General features: G+C 43.6%; 1 protein-coding gene across 9 annotated transcripts in view; it reads left to right on the forward strand.

Moving 5' to 3' along the window:
* Window positions 1-26,048, forward strand: part of FAM118B (family with sequence similarity 118 member B) — an 82,818-nt gene that overhangs the window by 30,881 nt on the left and 25,889 nt on the right. For 4 of the 9 annotated variants that reach the window (XM_073603253.1, XM_073603261.1, XM_073603260.1 and 1 more), the window contains 2 exons: window positions 17,314-17,373; window positions 18,329-18,418. In XM_073603253.1, the coding sequence (XP_073459354.1) occupies window positions 18,342-18,418 (77 nt within the window). In that variant the 5' untranslated portion in view covers window positions 17,314-17,373; window positions 18,329-18,341. Of the gene's footprint in view, window positions 1-10,153; window positions 10,336-17,313; window positions 17,374-17,532; window positions 17,748-18,328; window positions 18,419-26,048 lie in introns of those variants that run through there. The other 5 variants (XM_073603255.1, XM_073603257.1, XM_073603254.1 and 2 more) reach the window with 5 other exon arrangements.

Raw genomic sequence — 26,048 nt, forward strand, 5'->3', positions numbered from 1 at the left:
TTCAATGATAACGGTAAACAGGACAAATAGAGAGGGAAAATCTCCCTAACGGGCACAGAGAGCAGTAAAAACTGAAAAGTGTTCTAATCCCTCGCCACTCTATCCAAAACTACAATTTATTAGGTGATAAACATAAAAACATCAGTATTGCACTCGCAAGACTTCTGAAATGACAGGCAAGTGATCTCTCAGATAAGTCCACTGGAGGGGTTCTGGTCCGAGTGGTGGCTTCTGTGAAGCTGGATCCACTTCGGGAGGAGATGCAGGGAGCCAGGAAGATGCCAGGTAGCCGCAGTTGCACAGAACTGTCAGAGTTCAATTTCTATTGCCGTTTACTGGCAACAAGTGTAGCGCTGAGTAAATGATTTGGCCGGGGGTTTATACTATAGCGAACACAGACATCGCATGTGACTCGCACCTGCACTGCGGTACCGATTGCATGCAATGTCTGTGCAATGCAAGTTCAGCCTGTACAGTTGTATGGCTAAACTCGCATTGGATTCGCACAAAAAAAGGTGCATTTTCACCCATGCAATCCGAATCCACAGTTCGCACTGCGATCTGTGAACCGGTCTGGGGGTGTCATTAACATTGTACTTACACCCACAGCGGTTCAGAGGGTAGTATGAACTGCCTGCGGGAGAGATGCGATGCGGGAACCGGTGCTGGAATCGCTCTGGTTCCAGCATCGCTGCAGTGTGAACCTAGGCTCAGTGTGCTGGTTCTGTAAAAAAAAAAAAAAAAAAAAAAATTGCCTTTTAGTTTAAAGTACATGTAAATCCTATGTATTAAGGATGATCTATAACACGCAAATAGTGCTATACAATTAATACAACAAAAATTCCTGTGAATAAAGTCCAACCACAAACAAGTCTCACAATTAAGAGAAAAAGTCCCCTGTAAAAAGGGGGGTACAAAAAAAAGGGAAATCCAGTTGCAACTTTTCTTCCTCTTTCCAATCCACCACTGTGAATACCCCACTTGTTAAATACAATGTATCCTTCATTTTCCAAAAATAAATAGAACACCACCATGATATGTTTACCTTCCACCAGGTGTAGGCCCGAATAAGGCCCCTTTCAGTCGGTATTTCAGACAGACCTCGTCAGAAGGTCCATTCATCCCTTTGGACAGACCTGTCCATATACACCTGCCTACCTCTTTTTAGGCAGAGCAGATAATTATTATTATTATTATTATTAATTTTGTTATTATAATACAGGATTTATATACAGTGGGGAAAATGTATTTGACCCTCTGCAGATTTTGTAGATTTGCCCACTTACAAAGAAATAAAGGGGCTATAACTTTTATCATAGGTGTATTTTTAAATGATGGAGACAGCATATCCACCAAAAATCCAGAAAAAAACACATGATACAAATGTTATGAATTGAGTTGCAGTTCAGTGAGTAAAATAAGTATTTGATCCACAAGCAAAACATGACTTAGTACTTGGTGGATAAACCCTTGTTGGCAAGCACAGAGGTAAGATGTTTCCTGTAGTTGGTGACCAGGTTTGCACACAAATCAGGAGGGATTTGTTTATTGGTCCCTCATTGCGGCAAAGTCGGCCTGTACCTTTAGCAAAGAAACTGCCCCAAAGCATAATGTTTCCACCTCCGTGCTTGACTGTAGGGATGGTGTTCTTAGGGTCATAGTCAGCATTTTTCTTCCTCCAAACATGGCAAGTTCCCCTCCTACATGTACAGGCCCCTTTGAAGTTTGCCAATGAACATCTGCATGATTCCGAGAAGGATCTGGAGAAAGTGCTGAGGTCAGATGAGACCAAATTTGAGCTCTTTGGCATTAACTCGACTCGCTGTGTTTTGGAGGAAGAAAAATGCTGACTATGACCCTAAGAACACCATCTCTACAGTCAAGCACGGAGGTGGAAACATTACGCTTTGGGGCTGTTTCTCTGCTAAAAGTACAGGCCGGCTTTGCCACATTGAGGGGCCAATGGATGGGGCCATGTATTGTAAAATCTTGGATGTGAACCTTTTTCCCTCAGCCAGAACATTGAAGATGGGTCGTGGATGGGTCCTCCAGCATGACAATGACCCAAAACCAGGGCCGTCTTTAATATTGATTGGACCCTGGGCAAATTATTTTCGGGGGGGGGGTGGGGCAACCGCTCTTTGACTCTTTGACTTATAACAAATAGCAGGAAGACTCAAAATCCGTTTACTGCAGCAATTACAGTTACAGCATATTATTATCAAAGAATGAGAGATAAAAAACTATGTTCAGTATCCCTCCCTCAGCGCACACAGAGAAAATATTGATAAAACAGTAGTCGGCAGCTGCTATACTAAAATGAGATGCATCAAATATATGTCAAAGAAAAATTTCTAAAACATTAGCAGCGCTAGTGCAAAAATAGCAAATATTTAAAAATATCAGTGAAATTTAACCAAAGTATCAAATGGTGATCCACTCAGTGAAAGTCCATTAAGAAAAGGCAAGTGAGTATAAACTAGACGATCGTGGAAGAAAATATTAGCAGCGATCCCAAGTCTCCATCACCACACCACTTGTGCCACAGCCCTGTAGGTAATCCACTTACCAAATCCTGCTGGTTAACACGCTGATCAATCAAAGGGATAATCGCTGTTCCCTGGACACTTCATCTGTATTTTGCTCATTGCAAGCAATAGATAAAAAAATTGCTACGCAGCTATCCACAGAGTCGGCTTATCCTCGTCTGTCCTTCCCGTGAACATTGCGGGAGCGGTGAGAGGTTAGAGGGGAATGCACGACTGACATAGTATTGATGTTACATGCCCTTATATTATGCAAACGTGAATTTTTTTTGTGGGATAATTTTAAATTAATAATTATTGTACTGGATTACGCTATGTGGAATTTTTTAAATCTATTTTATCTATCTATTTTCTTCCACGATTGTCTAGTTTATACTCACCTGCCTTTTCTTAATGGACTTTCACTGAGTGGATCACCATTTGATACTTTGTTTAAGTGGACTCTTAAGCAATAGCATTGATATTTTTAAATATTTTCTATTTTTGCACTAGCGCTGCTAATGTTTTAGAAATTTTTCTTTGACATATATTTGATACAGCATATTATTACCACTCACTGACTGGTTGCTAAAGGTTACAGCACATCATTTTTGCTTGCTGATTTATTGCTAGAGGTTATTGCACATTATTACTGCTCACTGATATAGACGTACTACAGGAGATGGCCAGAGACTGCAGACTTGCTAAATGAGATGACCTGAGACTGTGGTTCTAGTGCAGGAGATGACCAGAGACTGCGTTTCTTGCGCAGGAGGTAATCAACGAATTAACCATTTCAAAATTTTACCTATCAGCAATGTACAGCAATACTGTTGGTAAACAAGTCAGGGTTAGGATAACAGTCCACAAGCAGTCCATGGGGAGAAGGACCTAGCCAGCCAGACTCTCCCCCTGCCCTTGGAGGTCCAGAGGCGGGGCTCTCAAACGTCTGGGGGCAGGACTCTCTGCGCACCCACTCCAATCTCTGCTCCGAGCATACAGGCTACATGGGGTGGGGTCAGAGTGGCAGTGGCGCTCGTGGCCCTGCCCCTGCCCTGCTGGCTGGGGAATACACCATTGTACCCAGTGCACTCTGTAGTGTTCTCATGGGACCCCAATTTGCAGGCTCAAGGGGCAGCTGCTTTGAGCCCCACAACAATGACACGGCCCGGGGCAGCTGCCCCTTTTGCCCTGTGTTAAAGACAGCCCTGCCCAAAACATACCGCCAAGGCAACAAAGGAGTGGCTCAAGAAAAGCACATTAAGGTCATGGAGTGGCCTAGCCAGTCTCCAGACCTTAATCTTATAGAACGTTTATGGAGGAAGCTAAAACTTCAAGTTGCCAAGCGACAACCAAGAAACCTTAAGAATTTAGAGAAGATCTGTAAAGAAGAGTGGACCAAAATCCCTCCTAAGTTGTGTGCAAACCTGGTCACCAACTACAAGAAACGTCTTACCCCTGTGCTTGCCAACAAGGATTTCTCCACCAAGTACTAAGTCATGTTTCGTTTGGGGATCAAATACTTATTTTACTCACTGAACTGCAACTTAATTTATAGCATTTGTATTGTGTTTTTTTTTTTTGTTTGTTTTCTTGATTTTTGGCTGATATTCTGTGTCTATCATTTAAACTACACCTATGATAAAAATTATAGACCCTTAATTTCTTTGTAAGTGGGCAAACTTACAAAATCTTCAGGGAATAAAATAATAATTTTCCCCACTGTAGCGCCAACAGTTTGAGCTTTACAACATGAGGGCAGACAGTACAGTTACAATACAATTCAATACAGGAGGAATCGGAGGGCCCTGTTCATAAGAGCTTACAATCGAAGAGTGGCGGTAGCTGGGTGTAAGTGGACAGCGCAGTTTGTTCTTGGCTGCCCATTGAGCAGAGCAGATACTGAGCCTGCTCTGCTCTGATCAGCAGGGGATGATCTCTTGCTGATCGCAGTGGAATCCGCCCTGTGTGAATGGGGCATAATTCACCAGAAATCATGACCTTTATAAATAGTAAGGTCACAAAAAGCTTGTCCTCCCATCTACAAATTGTTTATGTATATCTTCATATATCCCTTCCCATTGAACAATGTCATCAGACCAAGAAAAGATGATATTTTATTTATTTATTTCAGGTACTTATATAGTGCCGTCAATTGTCAATTTACGCAGCGCTTTACATATACATTGTACATTACATCGGTCCCTACCTTCAAGGAGCTTACAATCTAAGGTCCCTAACTCACATTCATACATACTAGGGACAATTTGGACAGGATCCAAGTAACCTACCAGCATGTCTTTGGAGTGTGGGAGGAAACTGGAGTACCCGGAGGAAACCCACGCAGGCACAGGGAGAGCATGCAAACTCCAGGCAGGTAGTGTCGTGGTTGGGATGATATAACACACAATCTAAAAACCATGGTAGAATATAGTGGGAGTGCCTTTATTTATTTATATATATATTACGTTATTGGTACAGAAGGCAAGGCATGATTATTTAAAAAATATATCTTTATTATAAAGCAATAATAAACTAGATCTACATATAAAATGAATGCGGCTAGTAGAATTTGTAAGTAAACAACACAGTGATGATGGTAGAGTGAAACCTTCATCATAACAAACACGCTACAGAAGATTAGGGATTTTTGTTGTTCCTCAGGGATGCTCATGTACAGGTACAAACGTATTCTATGATATAAAAAAATACAATAAGTCTCATATACTGTATACCCATGTATAAAAACAAATCACCTAGAAAACAGAGTGGGCAGGACCAAACCGACCAGACCAACAGGCCACTGGGTCTACCAAAGGCTGCAAACCATAGGCTCAAGGTCACACCACTGCATATCAAATAGATAATAGAATTATTTGTAGACTCTGCAAACATATTAAATCATATTAAAAAGGTCTATCAAAATACATAAACTGCAGGGCTTACTTAATCTAATTTCCTGAGAAATATGGTAGAGGCTGGGTGCATTTTCTGGAGTTTTAACAGGTACTGCTGGCATTAATTAAATGGATGATGGCAGAGCATGCATAGCAACAGCTTGCTTGCAGTTGGATCTAGATGCAAACAAGTGCTCAATCGTGGCAGCATCAGCACTGACCGCTCATCCTCCGTGGAGGCAATTAAAGTGTTGGGGATGGGGGGGTGTTGTATGGTGTTTAGTTCAGTTTTTTCTGTAAAGCTGAACTAACCCTTTTTAAAGGAAATTTCCTTCATAAAGATATAACAAGCCGCTATATAAATTCTCACTGGACCGTGCCCCTGATGGCCCTGCTTCTTCTGCCTCATGTTGCTGAGCCTCCTATATTAAAAGTTGTTTTTGTTGCTCGATCTATCCATTTAATTCCCTGGGGTGATGTTGATGTGGACTATGGTGGCGGCTAGTTGCTATAGTTATACACTGTCTATTAGCACCTTTTATCCACCCTCACTGACTGAAAATATTTCCCAAGGAGCACCGTGCTGGGACATGACTAGCACGCTCCGTGCATAGGATTCTGCATGTCTTGTCATATCCCAGGGGCAGCAAAACCCCTCTGCTGGAGGATAGAAATTCATGGCTATAAAGCACAGGAGTAGTTGGAGAGCAAAGTCAGTAGATGCAGGGCTTGTACAAGCTGAGTCATTAATATAGATTGTAGCCAAACACTCCTTTTTAAATGCCTATTGCACCCTTTGTGCAGCCCAACGATTCTCCTGTCTGCACTGTGGAAGGACTCGCAAAGTGACACTACTTGCTGCCTGCCCACAGTAGATTTACTGTGGACAGGAGGCACAGGAGGGCCAGACAATGTACCTTTACGTCACCGCTCGCCTCCCGGGCTGTGATTGCACATGGCACAAGTTTGGCAGCAGATTTCACCCAATAATTTTGGCTGAAATCGGCTGTGTTTAAAAACTGACAGAACTTTATGCACATAGGAACAGCGATCTGGTTGTTTCTTTTCCCTGAAAAGCATGGTTAAAAACAGCCAGATCAGAATGTAAAAGTGGCACACATTACACCTGTACACAGTTAACCCCTTTTATTGCCTCTTCCCAGCCAGTGTCATTAGTACAGTGTCAGCATGTAGTAGTGTCACTATAAGTTGCGGATCACCACTATTACAGTATAGAGTCTAGCTGCGTGAATTCCAGTATAGGCAGTATCTCACAATAGATGCTGACATTTTTGTAAATATTTTATTATATCTTTTCATGTGACAACACTGAAGAAATGACACTTTGCTACAATGTAATGTAGCGAGTGTACAACTTGTATAACATTGTAAATTTGTTGTCCCCTCAAAATAACCCAACATATAGCCATTAATGTCTAAACCGCTGGCAAAAAAAAGTGAATACACCCCTAAAGTGAAAATGTCCAAATTGGGCCCAATTAGCCATTTTCTCTCCCCTGTATCATGTGACTTGTTAGTGTTACAAGGTCTCCGGTGTGAATGGGGAGCAGGTGTGTTAAATTTGGTGTTATCGCTCTCACTCTCTTACTGGTTACTGGAAGTTCAACATGGCACCTCATGGCAAAGAACTCTCTGAGGATCTGAAAAAAAGAATTGTTGCTCTACATAAAGATGGCCTAGGCTGTAGGAAGATTGCCAAGACCCTGAAACTGAGCTGCAGCATGGTGGCCAAGACCATACGGTGTAAACCCCCCCCCCCCCCTTTTTTTTTTTTTTTTTTTCTCTCCCCTAGATTTTTAAAGCTTTTGTTAAAGAAAAATGTAAATGGGACAGGTTCCACTCAGAACAGGCCTCGCCATGGTTGACCAAAGTCGTTGAGTGCATGTGCTCAGCGTCATATACAGAGGTTGTCTTTGGGAAATAGATGTATGAGTGCTGCCAGCATTTCTGCAGAGGTTGAAGGGGTGGGGGGGTGGGGTGGTCAGGCTGTCAGTGCTCAAACCGTACACTGCACCAAATTGGTCTGTATGGCTGGCGACCCAGAAGGAAGCTTTTTCTAAAGCTGATGCACAAGAAAGCCCGTAAATAGTTTGCTGAAGACAAGCAGACTAAGGACATGGATTACTGGAACCATGCCCTGTGATCTGATGAGACCAACAAAAACGTATTTGGTTCAGATGGTGTCAAACGTGTGTGACGGCAACCAGGTGAGGAGTACAAAGACAAGTGTGTCTTGCCTACGGTCAAGCATGGTGGTGGGAGTGTCATGGTCTGGGGCTGCATGAGTGCTGCGGCACTGGGGAGCTACAGTTCATTGAGGGAACCATGAATGCCAACATGTACTGTGACATACTAAAGCAGAGCATGATCCCCTCCCTTCAGAGACTGGGCCACAGGGCAGTATTCCAACATAATGACCCCAAACATACCTCCAAGTCGACCACTGCCTTGCTAAAGAAGCTGAGGGTAAAGGTGATGGACTGGCCAAGCATGACTCCAGACCTAAACCCTATTGAGCATCTGTGAGGCATCCTCAAACGGAATGTGGAGAAGTGCAAGGTCTCTAACATCCACCAGCTCGGTGATGTCATCATGGAGGAGTAGAAGAGGACTCCAGTGGCAACCTGTGATGCTCTGGTGAACTCCATGCTCAAGAGGGTTAAGGCAGTGCTGGAAAATAATGGTGGCCACACAAAATATTGACACTTTGGGCCCAGTTTGGATATTTTCACTTGGGGGTGCACTCACTTTTGTTATCGGTTTAGAGATTATTGGCTGTGTGTTGAGTTATATTGAGGGGACAGCAAATTTACACTGTTATACAAGCTGTACACTCACTACTTTACATTGCAGCAAAGTGTAATTTCTTTGGTGTTACATGAAAAGATAAATATTTACAAAAATTAGGGGTGTACTCCCTTTTATGATATACTGTATATCATAGTTTGTAGAAGCTATAACTTTTGCACAAGCCAATCAATATACACTTATTGGGATTTTTTTTTTTTCACCCAAAGTCATGTAGCAGAATACATTTTGGCCTAAATTTATGAAGAAATTTAGATTTTTTTTTTTTTGATTGTTTTATTGGATATATTTTATAACAAAGTAGAATTTTTTTTGTTTTTTTTTTGTTTTTTCAAAATGTTTTTTTATCAGTTTATATAATTTTAAAAAATGTAGTGGTGATCAAATACCACAAAAGAGTCTCTTTGTGTGAAAAAAATGATCGTTTAATTTTGGGTGCAGAGTTGCATGACTGAGCAATTACCAGTTAAAGTATTGCCGTGCTGAATAGCAAGAAATTCCCTGGTCATGAAGGGGGTAAAACCTCCCGGATGCCAAGTGGTTAATTATGTATACTTATTACCATGCATTACATATTTTCAAGGTTTGATTGCTGACTACACACAAGGAACATGAAAAAGTGGAAATGTGGGTGTGGGGGCGGGCCTCTCACACTGCAAATGGAGGCAGGACCAAACCTTACACTGGAGATGGGAGCGGGGCCTGCCACTATTGGGAATGGGGGCAAAACCAAAACTGTCACTGTGGAAATGGGGCGGGGCCTGTCACTATTGGTAATGTTGGCAAGGCCTGTCACTATGAGTGGGCGTGGCCCATTTCCATTGTCACTGGTATTGGGGCCCTGTCACTATTGGAAATGTGGGTGGGCGGGGCATTTTACTATTTGCAATGTCATTGCACGTGCTCTTGCTCTCCCTCTCTCTGTGTGGAAATGGGGGTGGAGCCTGTCACTCCAGAAATGGGGCGGGGCCCATCACTATTGGAAATGGGGGCAGGGCCTGTCACTCCAGAAATGGGGCGGGGCCCATCATTATTGGAAATGGGGGCAGGGCCTGTCACTGTAGAAATGGTGAAGGTGTCAGACCTGTCAGTGGGAAATGTGCAAGTAAAACCTTTCACTTACACAAACAGGTTGAGTTTGGTGGTTATTGTTGATAAATATAAGTCTTACATGAAACGTGGTCACAAAGGTGGGCTAAGCTTTAAAAAACCCCAAAAAAGTTCTTGGCTGAAATTGGGCTTTATGACCTTTTTACATTTCTAAAATCACTTTTTTTTTGTTGTTTCTTTGTTTTGTATCTCGGTGCTGTCGATCTCCTGCAGACTCTTTGCAGCCACTTAGGTAATCCCACAGTTCCTATCTGGCATTTCTCAGGGTGGGTTTCCTGGTGGTGACTACAATAGACCATATCTTCACAATGTGTGTTGAAACTGCTATTTGTAGTCTGCACAGGAGCGAAACTACATAGCGGGAGGATCCCAAATACGGACCTCCATGGCAGGAACAACCAGGTATTTGCAGATTTAAAATTATTGAATATTTGGTTATATGAAATTTTAATGATTATGTTTTTATTTTTACTACTTGACACCCACAGTAGATTTACTGCAGGCCACAGACAGCATACCTAAACGTCGTCGCCTGTCTTCCGGGTTCGGGGTGCGCACATGTTGCACGACCGGGTAATTACCCGTTAAAATAGCGCAGTGCTGAATAGCAAAAAATGGTCTGGTCATAAATGGGGCAAAACCTCCTGGAGGTCAAGTGGTAATTACTGTGATCATCATATTGTTCGCTATTGAAGATGCTTTGGCTGCTTCTCCTATTGTGACATAAAAAATAATTCTTCATTAGTCGATGGCTCACAAGTGACAACTCTGCCTGGAGCTGTACAATGCATTCCTATCCGAACTCCTCACAGCTGCTACAACACGTGGAGCTGAATTCTACAGTCAGCAGTGACATCACTTTTCCTGGATGGACCTGAGCAGGAGGGGGCGGCCCTTCTCCCTGTACATATAACCCGAGCGAACACAGACCACGAGACACCCAGACCGGCTACTTGAGCATTCTCTCTGCTTCTGTATGTACAATGCTTTTTACTTTCTCTTATGTATTATTCCTTCACTCACTATTATGTTAGAATAACTTTACCTCCTTGTATGTGTCACGTCTTTACTTCCACTTCTACATTGCACTTTTACCCCTCTCATTTATATGTTGTTTTACCTGTACCTCCTCCTATATGTTCTACCTTTAGGCCTAGTTTACACCTGCAGTCGGGGCAGTTAAAATAGGCAATTGAGCTTCAGTTTTGCTGCCCCCCCCCCAATTAATGTTACAAAGCAGATTGATGTGGCTCTACACGTTGCAGTGTATGCTTTGCATTACAGCCATGGCAAGAACTATCTTCCCTCTCATGTTCAGTGTGCATTACTGCTGCTCAATGCGACCCATACAAGTGAGAAGGGCCATGGCTACTGGTTGTGTGAGGGCTTTTCAGAGTTATGCCTTTATTTTCCTACATACATAACACATTTACCCACCTTTTATGTATTCTACCCCCTCCTATACTTTTTAAATTAAATCCCTCCTATTTATTCTACCTTTGCATCCTCCTAGCTATTAAACTTTTACCTCCGCTCATACAATGGGGTTGATTTACTAAAGCTGGAGAGTGCAAAATCTGGTGCAGCTGTGCATGATAGCCAATTGGCTTCTAACTTCAATGTGTTAGCGGAAGCTGATTGGTTTCCGTGCAGAGCTGCACCAGATATTGCACTCTCCCGTTTTTAGTAAATCAACCCAAATTTCTTTATTATACTGCATGTATTGCAGATCTTCTCACTATTGTGCCCTGTCACCTGGCATATGTCTTGGCAGCCTATACTGCTCGGGCATTGCAATCACTATCAGTATGCTGGTCTGAGACTACTCCTTGGTATGCATTATTGTGACAGGTTTTAGTTTTCTCAGGGATCTTTGTATAGATAAGTGTAGTACAAAGGAGCAAGAAATCTCATGTGTTAGTCACTAGGTCAGACAGTGTTCCTCAATACAAGTCATGGTGGTGGTGTGGGTTTTTTTAAGGGTTAAATAAGAGGTGTGGAGGCAACATAACTCCTCCTCACCGCCTGTTGAATGCCTTCTAAAGAGTGATCCAACATGGACCATTATTATTATTATACAGGTTTTATATAGTGCCAACAGTTTGCGCAGCGCTTTACAACATGAGGGCAGACATTACAGTTACATTACAATTTGATACAAGAGGAATCAGAGGGCCCTGCTCGTTAGAGCTTACAATCTAAAAATTGTTTACTATTTAGAGCAGTGGTCATCAACTCTGTCCTCAGGACCCACTAACAGGCCAGGTTTGCAAGATAACTGAAATGCATCACAGGTGATATCATTTGCTGCTCAGTGATTGCAGTATTCTAGTCTGTATCTCCCCAAGGTAATACATAAAACCTGGCCTGTTAGTGGGCCCTGAGGACAGGAGTTGATGACCACTGATTTAGAGAACAACACAAGTGTAAATGAGCCCATGAAGTCTTACACGCTGTTGGCAGGTGGGCTGGATGGTGCGTCCGGTCCCTTTTGCTTGCACAAAAACATTGGAATCTCATGCACAGGGGCTCACCACTCCGTGTGCACGAGGCCTTATCCAAGTATCGGCAGTTTGTTTTGGAGAGCTCTCCCCCTCCCCCCAGCCATGGTAATTACTGATGTGAGGTTGCTGATTAAACTACCTGTGCAGAAAACCTGACCTGCTAGGCTACTTGAGGACTGCAGGTAAGAACAGCCTCTGGCTGCATTTTTATTTTCATTTTATGGTTTTAAAGGGTCATTCCAAAACTATTATGTCAGTGTTTGGTTGATAATGGAGAGTTATGCCCTGTACACACGATCGGACATTGATCGGCCATTCCGACAACAAAATCCATGGATTTATTTTCCGACGGTTGTTGGCTCAAACTTGTCAGAAAATCTGATCGTTCTGAACGCGGTGGAGTAAAATACGTACGTCAGGACTATAAACGGGGCAGTAGCCAATAGCCTTCGTCTCTTAATTTATTCTGAGCATGCGTGGCACTTTGTGCGTCGGAATTGGCCACACACGGTCGGAATTTACGCAAACGGATTTTGTTGTCGGAAAATTTTATAGCCTGCTCTCAAACTTTGTGTGTCGGAAATTCTGATGGAAAAAGTCAGATGGAGCCCACACACGATCGGAATTTCCGACAACACAATCCGATCGCACTTTTTCCGTCGGAAAATCCGACCGTGTGTACAGGGCATTAAACTTCGTGGCAGGGCAAGGACCTTTTTGCGTCCAAGGAGAAAAGACCAAAGTTATCACCCCCAGCCTTACATGAACTACTTTAACAGCAAAGGTTGCACCCCATTCCTGTTGAAGCACCCAAGGTGGTCTCCTCATATGCCTACTCTTTTTGGCCCTTCCTTGGTTAAAGCCCCCTAACATCTTCTTTTATCCCTCAACTATTGATTTGTGGATAGAGATCTTGGACCTGCCAACTGCTGCAGCCAGTATCCAGTATGACCACTCCAGCAGGTACAAGACCCTCCATCCTTGACCTGGGTCACTCCTAGCCCAGCACATCCATTGATGTCTTAGGAAGGGTTTATACACATCGGGTGAGTGTAATCAGAAAGACAGCAGAGATCATACAGGGAAAGGGGGGTCTGCCATTAGGAGGGGCATCCCACTCTCCCTTTGGAAATTGTGTTTTATATTGTGGAGAATCAAATTGGAACCCCACAAACCCTGCAAGTTCTTGTGGAACAATGGCAGGAGCTCCTCATCTGGCTTCTCTAAAATATTTAAATGGCCATCTGTTGTCTGAGCCCATCACATTCCACCTGTAGCTGAAATATCACTTTTAAGTGGACTTACACTTCAATCCATTGTTTGCCAAATTGGTGGTAAGAAAATGTCTTTTTGGCCTTCAGAGCCAATCCGATTTCTTTTTTCCTATAGTTTATGCTAGATAAGTGACAGCTGCTGCTTAAAGGATATGTTCACCTTTAGCCCCCATTCACATTGGCGTGCTTTGACAGGTCAGATCTGAGCTTATTGTCAGCAATAGGAGCTTCCCAATCGGTGCTGCGCTGATTTTCAAAAAGTAGTTCCTGCACTACTTTTGGGGACTTCGAGGGTGATTTTCGGTAGACATTTGTGCATGAACCCGCACAGATGTAATTCAAGTCGCCCCTGAAGTCTGACTGAAATGCGGCTTTGAAATCGCGCGAGTTCAGATGAACTTGCATGATTTCAAAGGCATGTTCGGTGTGAATGAGGGATTAAGAGCATGCCATATGTTACACCCATATTTAGAGTGTAACATGCTCCTATGCACCAGAGCTCCCCTCTCTGTGACAGCAGGTGGGCATCCTCACTGTCACTTTTTGAAAGCAGTGCAGCTTTGTAGGGCTCCGCCCACACAGCCACGTTACTCGGTCATGGAGACCTGTGAATGGAAAAACGAATAGTAGTACCGTCTTCCACCTCGGCAGACGTACTTATATTTTGAATGGCCTGCGAGCGCGCTGCCCAGCATGCTTATAGTCCTTCATTCTTCCTCTAGCTTTGTAACAGTAAGCCTGTACAGGGATATGGGCAAAAAGCTAGAGGAAGACACTGCAGGAGCCTGACATTGCACCCACGATCTGCTGATTTGTAATAAATAAATAAATTGAACGTGCTTCCCTTTTTTTTTTTTTTTTAACCTGCAAATATATGTGAAATTTTATTTATTTATTTTTCTTTTAAGGTGAACTTAACGGGTTACTCCGCTTTCGTGGGGGTCAAAAAAAGGCAAATAAAAAAAATAATAATAAAGCGTATACAATTGCGGCACAAGTCCTATTGTAATTGAATGTTATTTAACTAAAGGTTAAAAGGTTATCTTTCCTTTTCAATCTGCAGTGCTGTCATTTTCTGTATAATGCAATATGACTACCTGGAGGTGTTCTATACACAGAATGCCCCCCAGAGACATAATTTCCTGCTTGTGTGATTGGCTCACAGATTTTCTCCAGAAGTCTTCACTAAGACCCCTTTCACACTGGGGCGTTTTTCAGGCGCTTTTGAGCTAAAAATGGCGCCTGTAAAGCTCCTGAAAACGCCTCCCCTGCATCCCCAGTGTGAGAGTCCGAGTCCTTTCACACTGGAGTGCTGTGCTTGCAAGACGTTGGAAAAAGTCCTGCATGCAGCATCTTTGGGGCAGTGTATACAATAATGAAATCAATGGTCACCGCTGCCAAAGCGCTTCGGCAGAGGCGCTTTGCACGCGCTTTTAACCCTTTATTCGGCTGCTAGCGGGGGTTAAAAGCGCCCTGCTATCGCCCGAAAAGCACAGATTTACCAGGGGCGCGTTAGCGGCACTTTACCACTAACGCCCCCCCCCGCCCCAGTGTGAAAGCTGTCTTGGATAGAAGTCAGATTTCAGGCATCCCCTGCAACAAAAATATCATTTTGGTGAGATACTCCCAATAGGAAATAACATCTAAAGGGATGCAATTTTCCTCATTACTGCAGGTGCAGTAGCTGATTGAGGACACAGACAAACACACAGGGTTTACTTACCTTTTTAAGGCCCCTTTCACACAGGACAGACTCTGTAATGCACATCCACCTGCTCAGCAGGGGATCTCTCCACTGATCCCCATTGAGCGAGCGGATGTCAGTTCTGTGGTCTGTGTCCGCTCTGCAATCCCTCTCCCCCGGTGTTCCAAACATTTTAAAGGGATGCTGAGGTGGGCAGGAAGGAGTTAACATGTCAAACATAATTTTCTAAAGAAAAGAACTACATGTTTAGGACTTTACTGGTACCAAGAGAAGGAATGGCCAAGGGCCAATAAAGTTCTAAACCTGCATTTCCTTTTTTTTATTTATTTATTTTTTAGTAGTATTAAATGGATGAGGTACCTCTCCTTTAGCCTATTCCCTTTTTTGTTCAAATATAATTTTCAATCATCTTGGATCTGTGTCCTTTATTAGAATAGCTCCTGGTGATCCTGCTTGACGTTCCTTTTTCAGGCACCTACTGTTATAGGGTGACAACATTTTGTCCCTGTCTCCCAATTACACATCTGCATTGTCACATGGGCTTCTGATGGAGACAAGTGACTATCTCAATGCACAAGAACGGCCCAGAAAATCTGCCCTGAGCCCATCGCTGGAGTACATGTAGACAGGAAGTGGCTGCAAAGAGACTACAGGAGGTCAGCAGAACTGAGATGCGATGCAGGACCAAATAATTTCATTAAAAAAAATAGCAATGGTTTAGGTTACACTGAGCAAACTAAATGTTATCCAATTCAGGTTTACATGGAATGTCAGTTTTGTAGCTAGTTAGGTTTATTCAGAATCCAGCTCCTGCTGTGTGCCGGTGACAGAGGGTGCTTGAAGTGCAATCATAATTACAGTATTAAATACAGTTTAGTCTTATCTGCCACCACAAGCCCAGTGCACACCCACGCTACAGAATGAAACCGGATGCACGCTCTGGTTTACTATGAAATTAGATCACTTGCCCAGTTATTCCTGGTGGGTTTTACTTCCTCTTTATTTCCATGCAAAGGTAAAGCATAATGGGCTACTATGCATCACATAGTAGCCCATTATGCCTCACTTACCTGAAACTGAAGCCTGCAATGTCTCCGTTGTTCCCACTAGTAGCGAGCGTCCATCTTCACCCCTCTTCCATGGGCCATGAACTCCAGCTCTGTGACTGGCCGGAGTCGCGTGACGTCACTCCTGCGCATGCTGGTGGGAGCTGCCAGTCACGGCATGACCCCTATTAGAAACGGCACGAAGTAACTCACCAGCTCACCTCATTCGCGCACACCCTGCACCCGTTCTCCTCCTCCATGAAATTGATCCCACCAACCCCTGTACTCACATGTAGGTTGAAGTATTGAAAACTGGAAAAGTCTGTAGAGCTCACCATACACTATACCAGTGTTTTCTCATCTCCAGTCCTAAGGGCGCCCCAACAGGTCATGTTTTCAGGCTTACCATTATTTTGCACAGGTGATTTGATCAGTTTCACTGCCTTTGTAATTACCACAGCCACTTCATCTGAGGGAAATCCTGAAAATATGACCTGTTGGGGCGCCTTGAGGACTGGAGTTGAGAAACACTGCACTATACGTTCTGATTGTACAAATCTCCTTTAGTAATGCCATCAACTATGGAGTGCAAGGCCATGCCTAACTGGAAATCGAGGGTCGTAGCTCGGCGAAGGTATGGTATGATGTGAAAGATGATGTTGCACCGAATAAATAGATACCTAACATGTCACGCTTTAAAATTGAGCACACTCGTGGAATGGCACCAAACTTCGATACTTAAAAATGTCCATAGGCGACGCTTTAAGATTCTTTACAGGTTACATGTTTAGAGTTAGAGGAGGTCTAGTGCTAGAATTATTGCTCTCGCTCTAAGGATCACAGTGTATGTAACTTGTGTGTATTTGGCTCTGATACTAGCCAATGCCTCACCAGCCACTGATCTCGTCGCATGTCCCTGGTATCACCCGCTGAACATGACCCATTGAAGTTAATGGGGACACGGCCATGTGCAACGTGGTTGTGGCACGATGGTGTGGACTTTTTGAAGGTAAATAGGTGGAATAACTGCTTCTTGCCGGCTGTTACAGATCGCTCTTCAGAGTGACCACATATCACTCTTCAGAGAGATAACACTAGTGTAAACAAGCCCTAAATCTGCTGATGGCTACATGGGCCTGCTTGATTAGACATGAATCGAAAGTCTTTGCAATGCATTGTTTCTGGTGGAACTAAAAGATTGTATAGAGATTGTACAATTGGGTTGTAATGTTTGTGGCCAGCTTTAGATGGTGATGGGGACAGGGACGAGTGAGAAGGGCTCTACCTTAGCCAGCTAGTTAATTAGGTTGAATAAATAGAGTCTGTACTTTGTGACCTTTTTAGCAGCGCTCTGTAAAAGCATAATCTAGAAATATGCAGTCTGGAGATAAAGCAGAGTTTATCGTGCAGCTTTGTATTCCAGCAGAGACCACATGCAGTGAGGACGCTCAGCGAGGAAGAGGAAGCCACCGGTCACAGCAAGGTAAACACTGGCAGCGACTGGCTGTCTTGCTGACACAAGAATGCCACTTATGTGCACTTTTTCCTCCTAGCTCAGAGTTGTCGCCTCCCCGACTCCCGTCTGTGCTGCCATGGCGACGTCTGGCCCATTCTGGTCAGTCTCCCTGCGCTCTCTCTTGAAATTGCAGTCTCGTCCAGCCCAGATTCATTAATGTTCAGGTTTAATCCCAGAGAGAGGTTTTTGGTTGTTTGGGATTTATTACTCTGCGGAGAGCTGGGATTTGACGCAATAAGATAGCGGCGATTCCTGACATCCGTTCTGTTCTTATCAAGCGGCATCAGATCTTCCCTCCTGGATACTAGAGGGAACCAGACAGACTTACAGTTTGGCAGGAGGTCTGTAGAGTGACTGGCACATCAGAGAGGGCACAGGCACTATAAGATCCCTCAGAGAGGGTGCAGGAACTATGAGATCTCCAGAGGGCGCAGGTCCCATGGGACCTTTCAGAGAGGGCACATCGAGGGAGCCACAGGCTCTTTGGGACATCATGGAGAAGGGCACAAGCACTGGGACACAGCAGACGGGGCACAGGCACTGTGGGACACTTAGAAGAAGGCACAGGCACTATGTGATACATTAGAAAGGGCATAGATACTGGGAGAACCAACAGAGCGGGCGCAGGCACTATGGGACACATAAGAAAGGGCACAGATACTGGAAGACCCACCAGCAGGCAAAGGCACCATGGGGCAAATTGGATGAGAGCCCAGGTACTGTGCGACTGTCTAACTGTTACAGCTGACAAGGCTTGCTGGCACTTTTAGTTCCTCAGCATCTGTAAAACAGTTTTCCCACCCCCTTTGTAGAGGCTTAATATGTTGGACAGAGTTGATTGCGAGTTTTCAGTTTTATTTACGTTGTTTCCTGTGTTTTTTTTTTTTTTTTAAATCTATTTATTTATTTTTTTATTTTGTAGGCCCCGCAATTAGATGGCTTCTGCGCCAGGTTTGAAATCTGAGAGATTGTCGCTGCTAGAGGACGGAATCCCCCCAGCCAAGAAACCCAGGTATTTGTTTTATTTAATGCCCTGTAATGGGAGCCCTAGGGGAAGTGAACCCAGACCCCTGTCCCTGTTCCTGTCTCCCTCCTATGTGATGTAATCCTCTTCCTTGAGGGAACAGAGGACTCCCTCCAAGGTCAGAGGAAGCCTTGCAGGATGGGAAAGCAGGTGAGAGAGGAATGTCACCAACAGTAACCTATATATTCTGCTGATGATGAGTTTAAACTCTGACATATTTATTAGAACGTTGTCATACTGCGATTAGACGCTTGGTGGAAGCAGCTGTTATGTAAATTGTAAAGTGCCAGTGTGTTATGTCGTTTGTACATTATGTAATATAATGCAGAATACAAACTCAAGAAGTTGAGATGTGAGGATATAGAACATTCAGTAAATATATTTGTATTATCTTTATTGCCTTGTTTGTATTGCTAAAAGTGAATGTAAAAGCTATGTTTTATTTATTTTATTATAGCTTATGGAAGAATAAGGCAGGCCATACACTGCTCCAATCTCAGACATTCGAACAGTGTATGGGCAGGCTGAATGTACCAAGCTGATTAACCAATCAACTTGGGTACAACCAGCATGCCGAGTTTTACCTGCGATTGTTGCTAGCGGCTGCTATAGCCTCTAGCAATAATCACGGTCTTCTCCCAGTGGGAACCGCTTCCTCTGCGGTTCCCACTGGGAGAAGGAGAAGGCAGTGGCCCGCCAGGAGGGATTCCCGCATCAACAATGTCTATGTTGATGGGGGAATCGAGTGTTTGTTTTTTTTTTTTTTTTTTTTTTTTCTGTGGTTGCAGGAAAGAAATTCTCTCCATGTATGGCCGGCCTTAGACCCTCAGTTAAATTATAATTGTTGTGTCTCTGCTGGGGTGATTCACTCTCTATTTGTTCTAATAAATATTTTCACCAAAATAAAAAGTGATGGGAAATCCAAAATGTAAGAGATAAGTGATAATCGTCCCATGGGAACACCCAATCCAATGACCGCTGTGCAACATGGGAATCCCCCTCACTTTGTGGAGATGTACCCTAATTTCCTCTGGCTTTACCAGGACAAGGTGGTCATGAAAATCTCCCCTGTGGGACATGGCCAGCACAAGAAAAAACAGACTGATATAACACCTTTCCTGTCCCTACTTCCTACTCTGATTTCACTACACACTGTACACTTCTCACAATTTGCATTGGAAGCAGCAGCAAGGCAGTAGAGCCTGCATGATTTCCTGGCTGGAGGACATCCAGCATCATCTAGCTAATTTTCCCCAGCCTGGCTGTCCCTGGTCCGCCCCTTTCATTCGTTGGATTTCAGCTCATTCAATTATTGAGGTTCAGTATCACATGTGAGCGTTACCTAGGAATGCCCACTCCTTCAAGCTGATTTCCACCCATCAAAGCATTTTTATATTTGCCTAAAATAAATTCCTCCCATTGCTTGTGTACAGCTCCTTCCTGGCCCCTGCTACCGACCATGATCTGCCTGCATTGCATAGAAAAGCGTAGAAACCAACTGATGACGTTGCTGCATCTGAAATAAGAATATATAATAAACGTTTTATTTAAAAATATCATTAACATGTTGATGAAGGATGAAAAGGGGAACACAAAATATATGCATATTAATCTTCAACTTTAACTTTAATAATCAAGGTTCTGTGTCAGAAGCTCGGGGACCAGGATAAGGTATTATGTGTAAGATAAGGGGGTATAGCTGCTTCCAACAGAGCCAAATCGCACAGAAGGTTTATGAGATGACAGGGTCCCTTAAAACAGTAGCTATTGCCTTCACTACCTTCAGAAAGCACACTTGTATGATCTTAGAATTATTATGTGACCGTTCTCGTATTATTCTGCAGAGCGCCGATCTTCCACAATACTTGTGGTACTGTTCAGTCCCAACCTCCTGCTGATGGGCAGGAGTTCTATGATCAGAATCCCACCAATTGAAGTAAAGAGGTATTCCAAACGAAACATTCTGGAGCCCTTTTGTAATTCCAAAAGGATTTTTGGAGTTGCCATGTATTTTTAACCCAGACCTCCATCCCACCAACAGTCCTTGAGCAATGCAGGGGTTAATCCTTGAAGTATATGAGTCAGGAATGCTTGTCCCACCCATCATAGCTCTAGGATGTTTCCATTATTGTTCTGCCAGCTTAGGACCATCGCCCTTTCCCGGTCTGCTGACTCCCTCATCCTGGTGAGATTGGGCAGAGAAATGCTCTTTTATGTTGGGAAATGAGGTGAAAATGGCTGTTATTAGATTATGTGCACCTCCAAGAAAAGCTCAGAGAGGGTCATGCAGCTCAGTTCACTTCATGAGATGAAGAGACCACTATTAAAATAACTAGTAAAAAAGTGTCTTGGTACACTGACCCTTTCATCCAGCCTTTAAATGTTTTGCATTTGTTATTTTGTTTTTACAAAGAATTTTATTGGCTTTACAAGTTTAACAATAAAAAAGGAGTGAACAGCGGGCAAAGGCACAGTGAAATAGCCCAAATAGTACAGCAAGGAAAGGCGCACTTCATAAGAGACTTTACAGTAGTATATACCAGCGAAGATTGTTCTAAATTACTACCAAACACACATGGAGATCATGGCTGAAAAGAACAGTGTGGTGCACCAGTCAATGAAGGTTGCGCTTTGTCATTGATAACCATCGGCTTAATATGCAAAGAAATAAAAAGGGGGGGGGGGGGATCCATGAACGTTTGCGAATACCTCAAAATAGGGAAAAAGAAGTGGAAAAGAAAAGTGGGATACATTAGATGAACAAGATATAAAGAGTATGAAGAACTGCAAGGGGAGCTTGCCTGGGAGCAAGAGAGAACGTGGGGAGAGGAGGGAGGGAAGTCTTTCACATGGTCCAGCCAGGTTACATTGCCGGTGAAATGCTGAACTCGGTAACACTGAATGCAAGGTTCTGTATATGTTCACCTGAATTTTATAAGTGATCCAAGGATCCCATACTCTGAAGTGTTACTAACCCACAACAGTAAAATCAGTCTGTATATGCACTACAGCATGCTTGTTACACTCACTGTGGAATCTAAGGTGTTAATCCTCAGCATTATGTAAAATGTCTGTTTGATCCTGTCTTTTCTGGTCCTCTCCTTTTACTGTCTCCAATCCATCTACTGATAGAACAGAGCCCTGGGAGGCACTCTGCACATGCTCAGTTTGGTGTATAGTGCTAGAGCATTTATTTATTTATTTTTTTTAATTTTTATTTTTGGAGGGTGTGATCAGCGCAGGGCCAATTGGCACTGTCCAAACAAAGTCAGGGGTCATGCAGCCTCATAGGACAGTCAGAAGAATAAAAACTCCACCTAAAAGCTTTAACCAGTGCTCGGCCAGACACTGATAGAAGTCAAAAGACTGCTATATACTGTTGATGAGAAAAGGTATTTAGCGGTTTAGATTTACTGAAATAATTGCATTTCCATGTTCTGTGTACTGTGGGAGAGCAGATATAGTGATTGCAGGGTCCTGGGTTTAGTAACCCTTTAAGGAATTTGGCATAGGTGTCATCTACAATGGAGGTGAACTTCTCAAGTACCGTTGTGCCCATAAGCCTATATCATACTTCATTAAAATTGAGAAATGTTTGTTTCCAAGCTTTAGCCAAAGTTTGCTGGGCGGCCAGGAACACAAACTTTCTCTGATTCCTAGTCAATGATGGGATTGGCAATAGGGCCTCCCAGGCGTTGCAGGTTAAAGAGATAATAAGGACTGATCTGATCATGGTGTAGACCTGTGTCCAAAACTGAGTTGCCTTGGGGAAGGACCACCATACATGGAATAGAGTGCATCACTACAGCCACGAAAGCACATGGGGGATACCAATGGGAAAACTTGGGCATGCAATCCGGGGTCATATACCACAGAGAAAGTAATTTTGTAAGCGCTTTCTTGGGCGAAGATATTCTGGAAGCATTTGGAGGAGGCAAGCCAAATCTTAGCCCAGGTGGCATGCTCAGGGTTTTGGTCTAGATCAGTGATGGTGAACCTTGGCACCCCAGATGTTTTAGAACTACATTTCCCATGATGCTCATGGACTCTGCAGTGTAGTTGAGCATCATGGGAAATGTAGTTCCAAAACATCTGGGGTGCCAAGGTTCGCCATCACTGGTCTAGATCGTGGCCCATTTCACCATATAAGAGGATGGGCCAGAGCCTAGCCAGTTGGTCAGAGAGGTGTAAAGATCCAAGACTAGGCCTCTCGAATAGGGCTCTTTTCGGCAGGGTTAGGTGTTTGGGTGGCCCCTCGTGGCTTCAAAGCTGGCTACAAACATGATAGTTGAGTTAGACCCCATACACACTATACAACTTTTGTCTAATTTCCTTTTAGATTTACCTAAACCATCTAGTGCAAGGGCCTGCCTGATTGCATACAAAACGCCTTAAGGTTTGACCTCATATTCTATGGTTTTGGTAAATCTGAAGGAAAAAATCTACAGAAAATTGTATAGTGTGTATCCAGCTTTAGATATACTAGCAGTTGCCAATGCTCTTGCAGGAATTGAAAAGATTCAATCCCGTCCAGGGCGATGAGTTTGTATCCTTGGGTGCCTTGAAGGGCCTCTGTAGCTTACACATGTATTTGCAAATGTGTGAAAACTAAACCCCTGTTTTTTAACACATACTGTTAGGACAATTCCGTTGGTTAGCAAGCTGGTCGGTAAGTTGAGCCGGGAATTTCTTTGGTTTTGTTTTGCATAGTTAGTTTTTAAGCCTGCTCAGTTGGTCCTCTGACAACGAGAGAGGTTCAGGGACTTGGATTTAGCCAAATAGGACTTCTAGGTGGGATAGGAGCCAAAGCTTGCATAAAACCTTGAACAGTATGTCAGCAAAGCGCATCAATTTGTGATGCTCGCCCGCCAATTTCACCCCCAAAACATCTGTATGAGCTTGAAGGACCCCAGCTAGAGGTTTTATGTCCAAGATCAGAAAGGATGGGGGAGAGGGAGGACAGCCCTGTCTCGTATTCCGATGGACTAGGAATGGGTTGGAGGCGAAACCGGCATACTTCGATGATATCAGTGGGTTGGGCGTAAAAGGCAGATACACAAAGAATGGAGTTGCCCCATCGTCGTACTGTATAGATTATCTAGTCCCATGAAATTTTGTTGAAGGTCTTACAGATGTCGCGGGACAGTAGCATAGCCAGGTTGGAGTGAGATTTGGCTGTGTGTGTGTGTGAATTGTATTGCTCTGCGGATGTGGTCTCCGGCACCTCACTGCATTTGTTGTTTGACAAGCCAGTATAAGGTAAAGTAGTGAAAAAAAGCACTTGTCGGTTTACCAAATAATTTTTTTGTGTATGCATTAAAAGCGTCCCTTGTTCTCATCTTTTAATGATCTCTGGTGTTTATGAGAGTTTTTGAGCATCAAGCTTTTGTGGGATTATAGTTTTGCCAAAAAAAAGCGTCCAAACATGGCAAAACGTGTTGGTTTTTTTGGGGGTTTTTTGTGAGTATAGATCTGGGTTTGCCCCAACCATGTTTAAATTCAATTACTTTTGACTGACAGAGGTCTGTTTCAAGCATCAACTATTCTTTGGTAATGTAATAATTTTCTCTTACACTTTGTTTTTTCTCTTTCAGTTTTTATTAAGGTGATTAGAATTTGACAAACTAACATAACACGTTTTTGTTCAAGCATGAAAGTATAATGCATACAAAAATAGGAGGCAAAAGAGGTTTAGAAGAGAGGCTTCATTCCTTAAATGAAAATGCAGGGCAAAGAATAATTATTATTATACAGGATTTATATAGCGCCAACAGTTTGTGCAGCACTTAACAAAATGAAAGGCAGACATTAGTTACATTACAATTTGGTACAAGAGGAATCAGAGGGCCCTGCTCACTAGAGCTTACAATCTAGGAGGGAGGGTCAATTGATACAAAAGGTAATAACTGTGGGGGATGAGCTGATGGAGAAAGTAAAACACTGTATTAGTTAGAAGCAGGATAGGCTTCTTTAAAGAGAAGGGTTTTCAGGGATCGTCTAAAGATGGATAAATTAGGGGACAGTCTGACAGATTGGGGTTGTGAGTTCGAAAGGATGGGAGAAGCTCTGGAGAAATCCTGTAGGTGAGCATGGGAGGAAGTGACAAGGGAGCTAGAGAGCAGGAGGTCTTAGGAGGACCGAAGAGAGCGGCTTTGTTGGTATTTTGAGACTAAGTTAGTGATGTAGCTGGGGGCAGAGTTGTGGATGGCTTTGTAAATTATTGTTAGTACTTTGAATTTTATTTGTTGGGTGAGTGGAAGCCAGTGCAGGTAATGGCAGAGAGGAGTGGAGAACACTGAATGGTTGATAAGGTGGATGAGTCTTGCAGCAGCATTCGTTATGGACTGAAGGGGGGATAGTGTATGTATAGGTAGTCCAATGAGGAGTGAGTTGCAGTAGTTGAGGCGAGAGATGACCAGGAAGTGAATTAGAAGCTTGGTGGTGTCATTGGTTAAAAAGGGGCATATTCTAGAGATGTTGCGGAGGCTAAGGCGGCATGATTTGGATGTGGGCCTGAAAGGACAGTTCAGAGTCTAGGGTTACCCCTAGCACCCTGGCATGTGGGACGGACTGATAGATGTGCCATTGATCTTGACCGAGAAGTCAGGGGAAGGGGCACGTGGGGGAGGAAATATTATGAGCTCGGTTTTAGATCCAGATTCAGTTTGAGGAAGTGGTGTGACATCCAGGCTGATATGTCTGTTAGTAAATCAGTGATGTGTGAGGAGACTGATGGGTTGAGCTAAGGGGTAGAGAGATTAGATTTGGGTGTCATCGGCATATAAATAGTAGTGGAAGCCATGGGAGGCTATCAGCTGACCCAGGGAGGATGTGTTGGACAGGAGGAGAGGAGGAAGTGGAGTTGTAAGTGACACTGAAGGTGCGGTGAGATGGGTAAGATTTGAGCCAATGGAGAGCACAGCCATGAATACCAAGCAAATTGAGTTTTTTTTTTTTTTTTTTTTTTTTTTTTTTTTGAGGAGGGGGTGATCAACTGTATCAAAGGCAGCAGAGAGGTCCAAGAGTAAGAGTACGGAATAATGACCATTGGTTTTAGCCGTTAGTAAGTCGTTTTAGGAGAGCAGTTTCTGTGGAGTGCTGTGGACGAAATCCAGACTGAAGGGGATTAAGAAGGTTATTCTCAATGAGATGGTCGCTCAGTCGGTTGTAAATTAACACGTTCAAGGAGTTTGGAGGCAAAAGGGAATAAGGAGATGGGTCTTAGGTTGTTAAGATTGGTGGGGTACAGTGAGGCCTTTTTTTGGTATGGGAGTGACTAGTGCATGTTTCAGAGGGTTGGGGAAGATGCCAGTAGAGAGGGGGAGGTTGAAAATATGAGGTAGCCTACCTGGCGGTTTTCCCGAGTGTGGCTCGGGGTTAAAATTCAGTACCATTAGCGGTAACCCCGAGCCACACTCGGGATCGCATTGCAGGATCCTGGGGAGGCGTTACTTACCTTGTCCCCGGGATCCTGCGATGTCCCCCGCAGTGTCCGAGGGCTCCGTCCTCCTCCGAAGCCTCTCCGTGCCAGGCTCCGTTCCCTGCGAGCGGCGCGACGCACGGGGGCGGAGCCTGGCGGGAAATTCAAAAAACTGTCAAAATCATAACACATACAGTA

Source organism: Aquarana catesbeiana, linkage group LG10, assembly GCF_042186555.1.
Source record: "Aquarana catesbeiana isolate 2022-GZ linkage group LG10, ASM4218655v1, whole genome shotgun sequence".
NCBI classification, from domain to species: domain Eukaryota; kingdom Metazoa; phylum Chordata; class Amphibia; order Anura; family Ranidae; genus Aquarana; species Aquarana catesbeiana.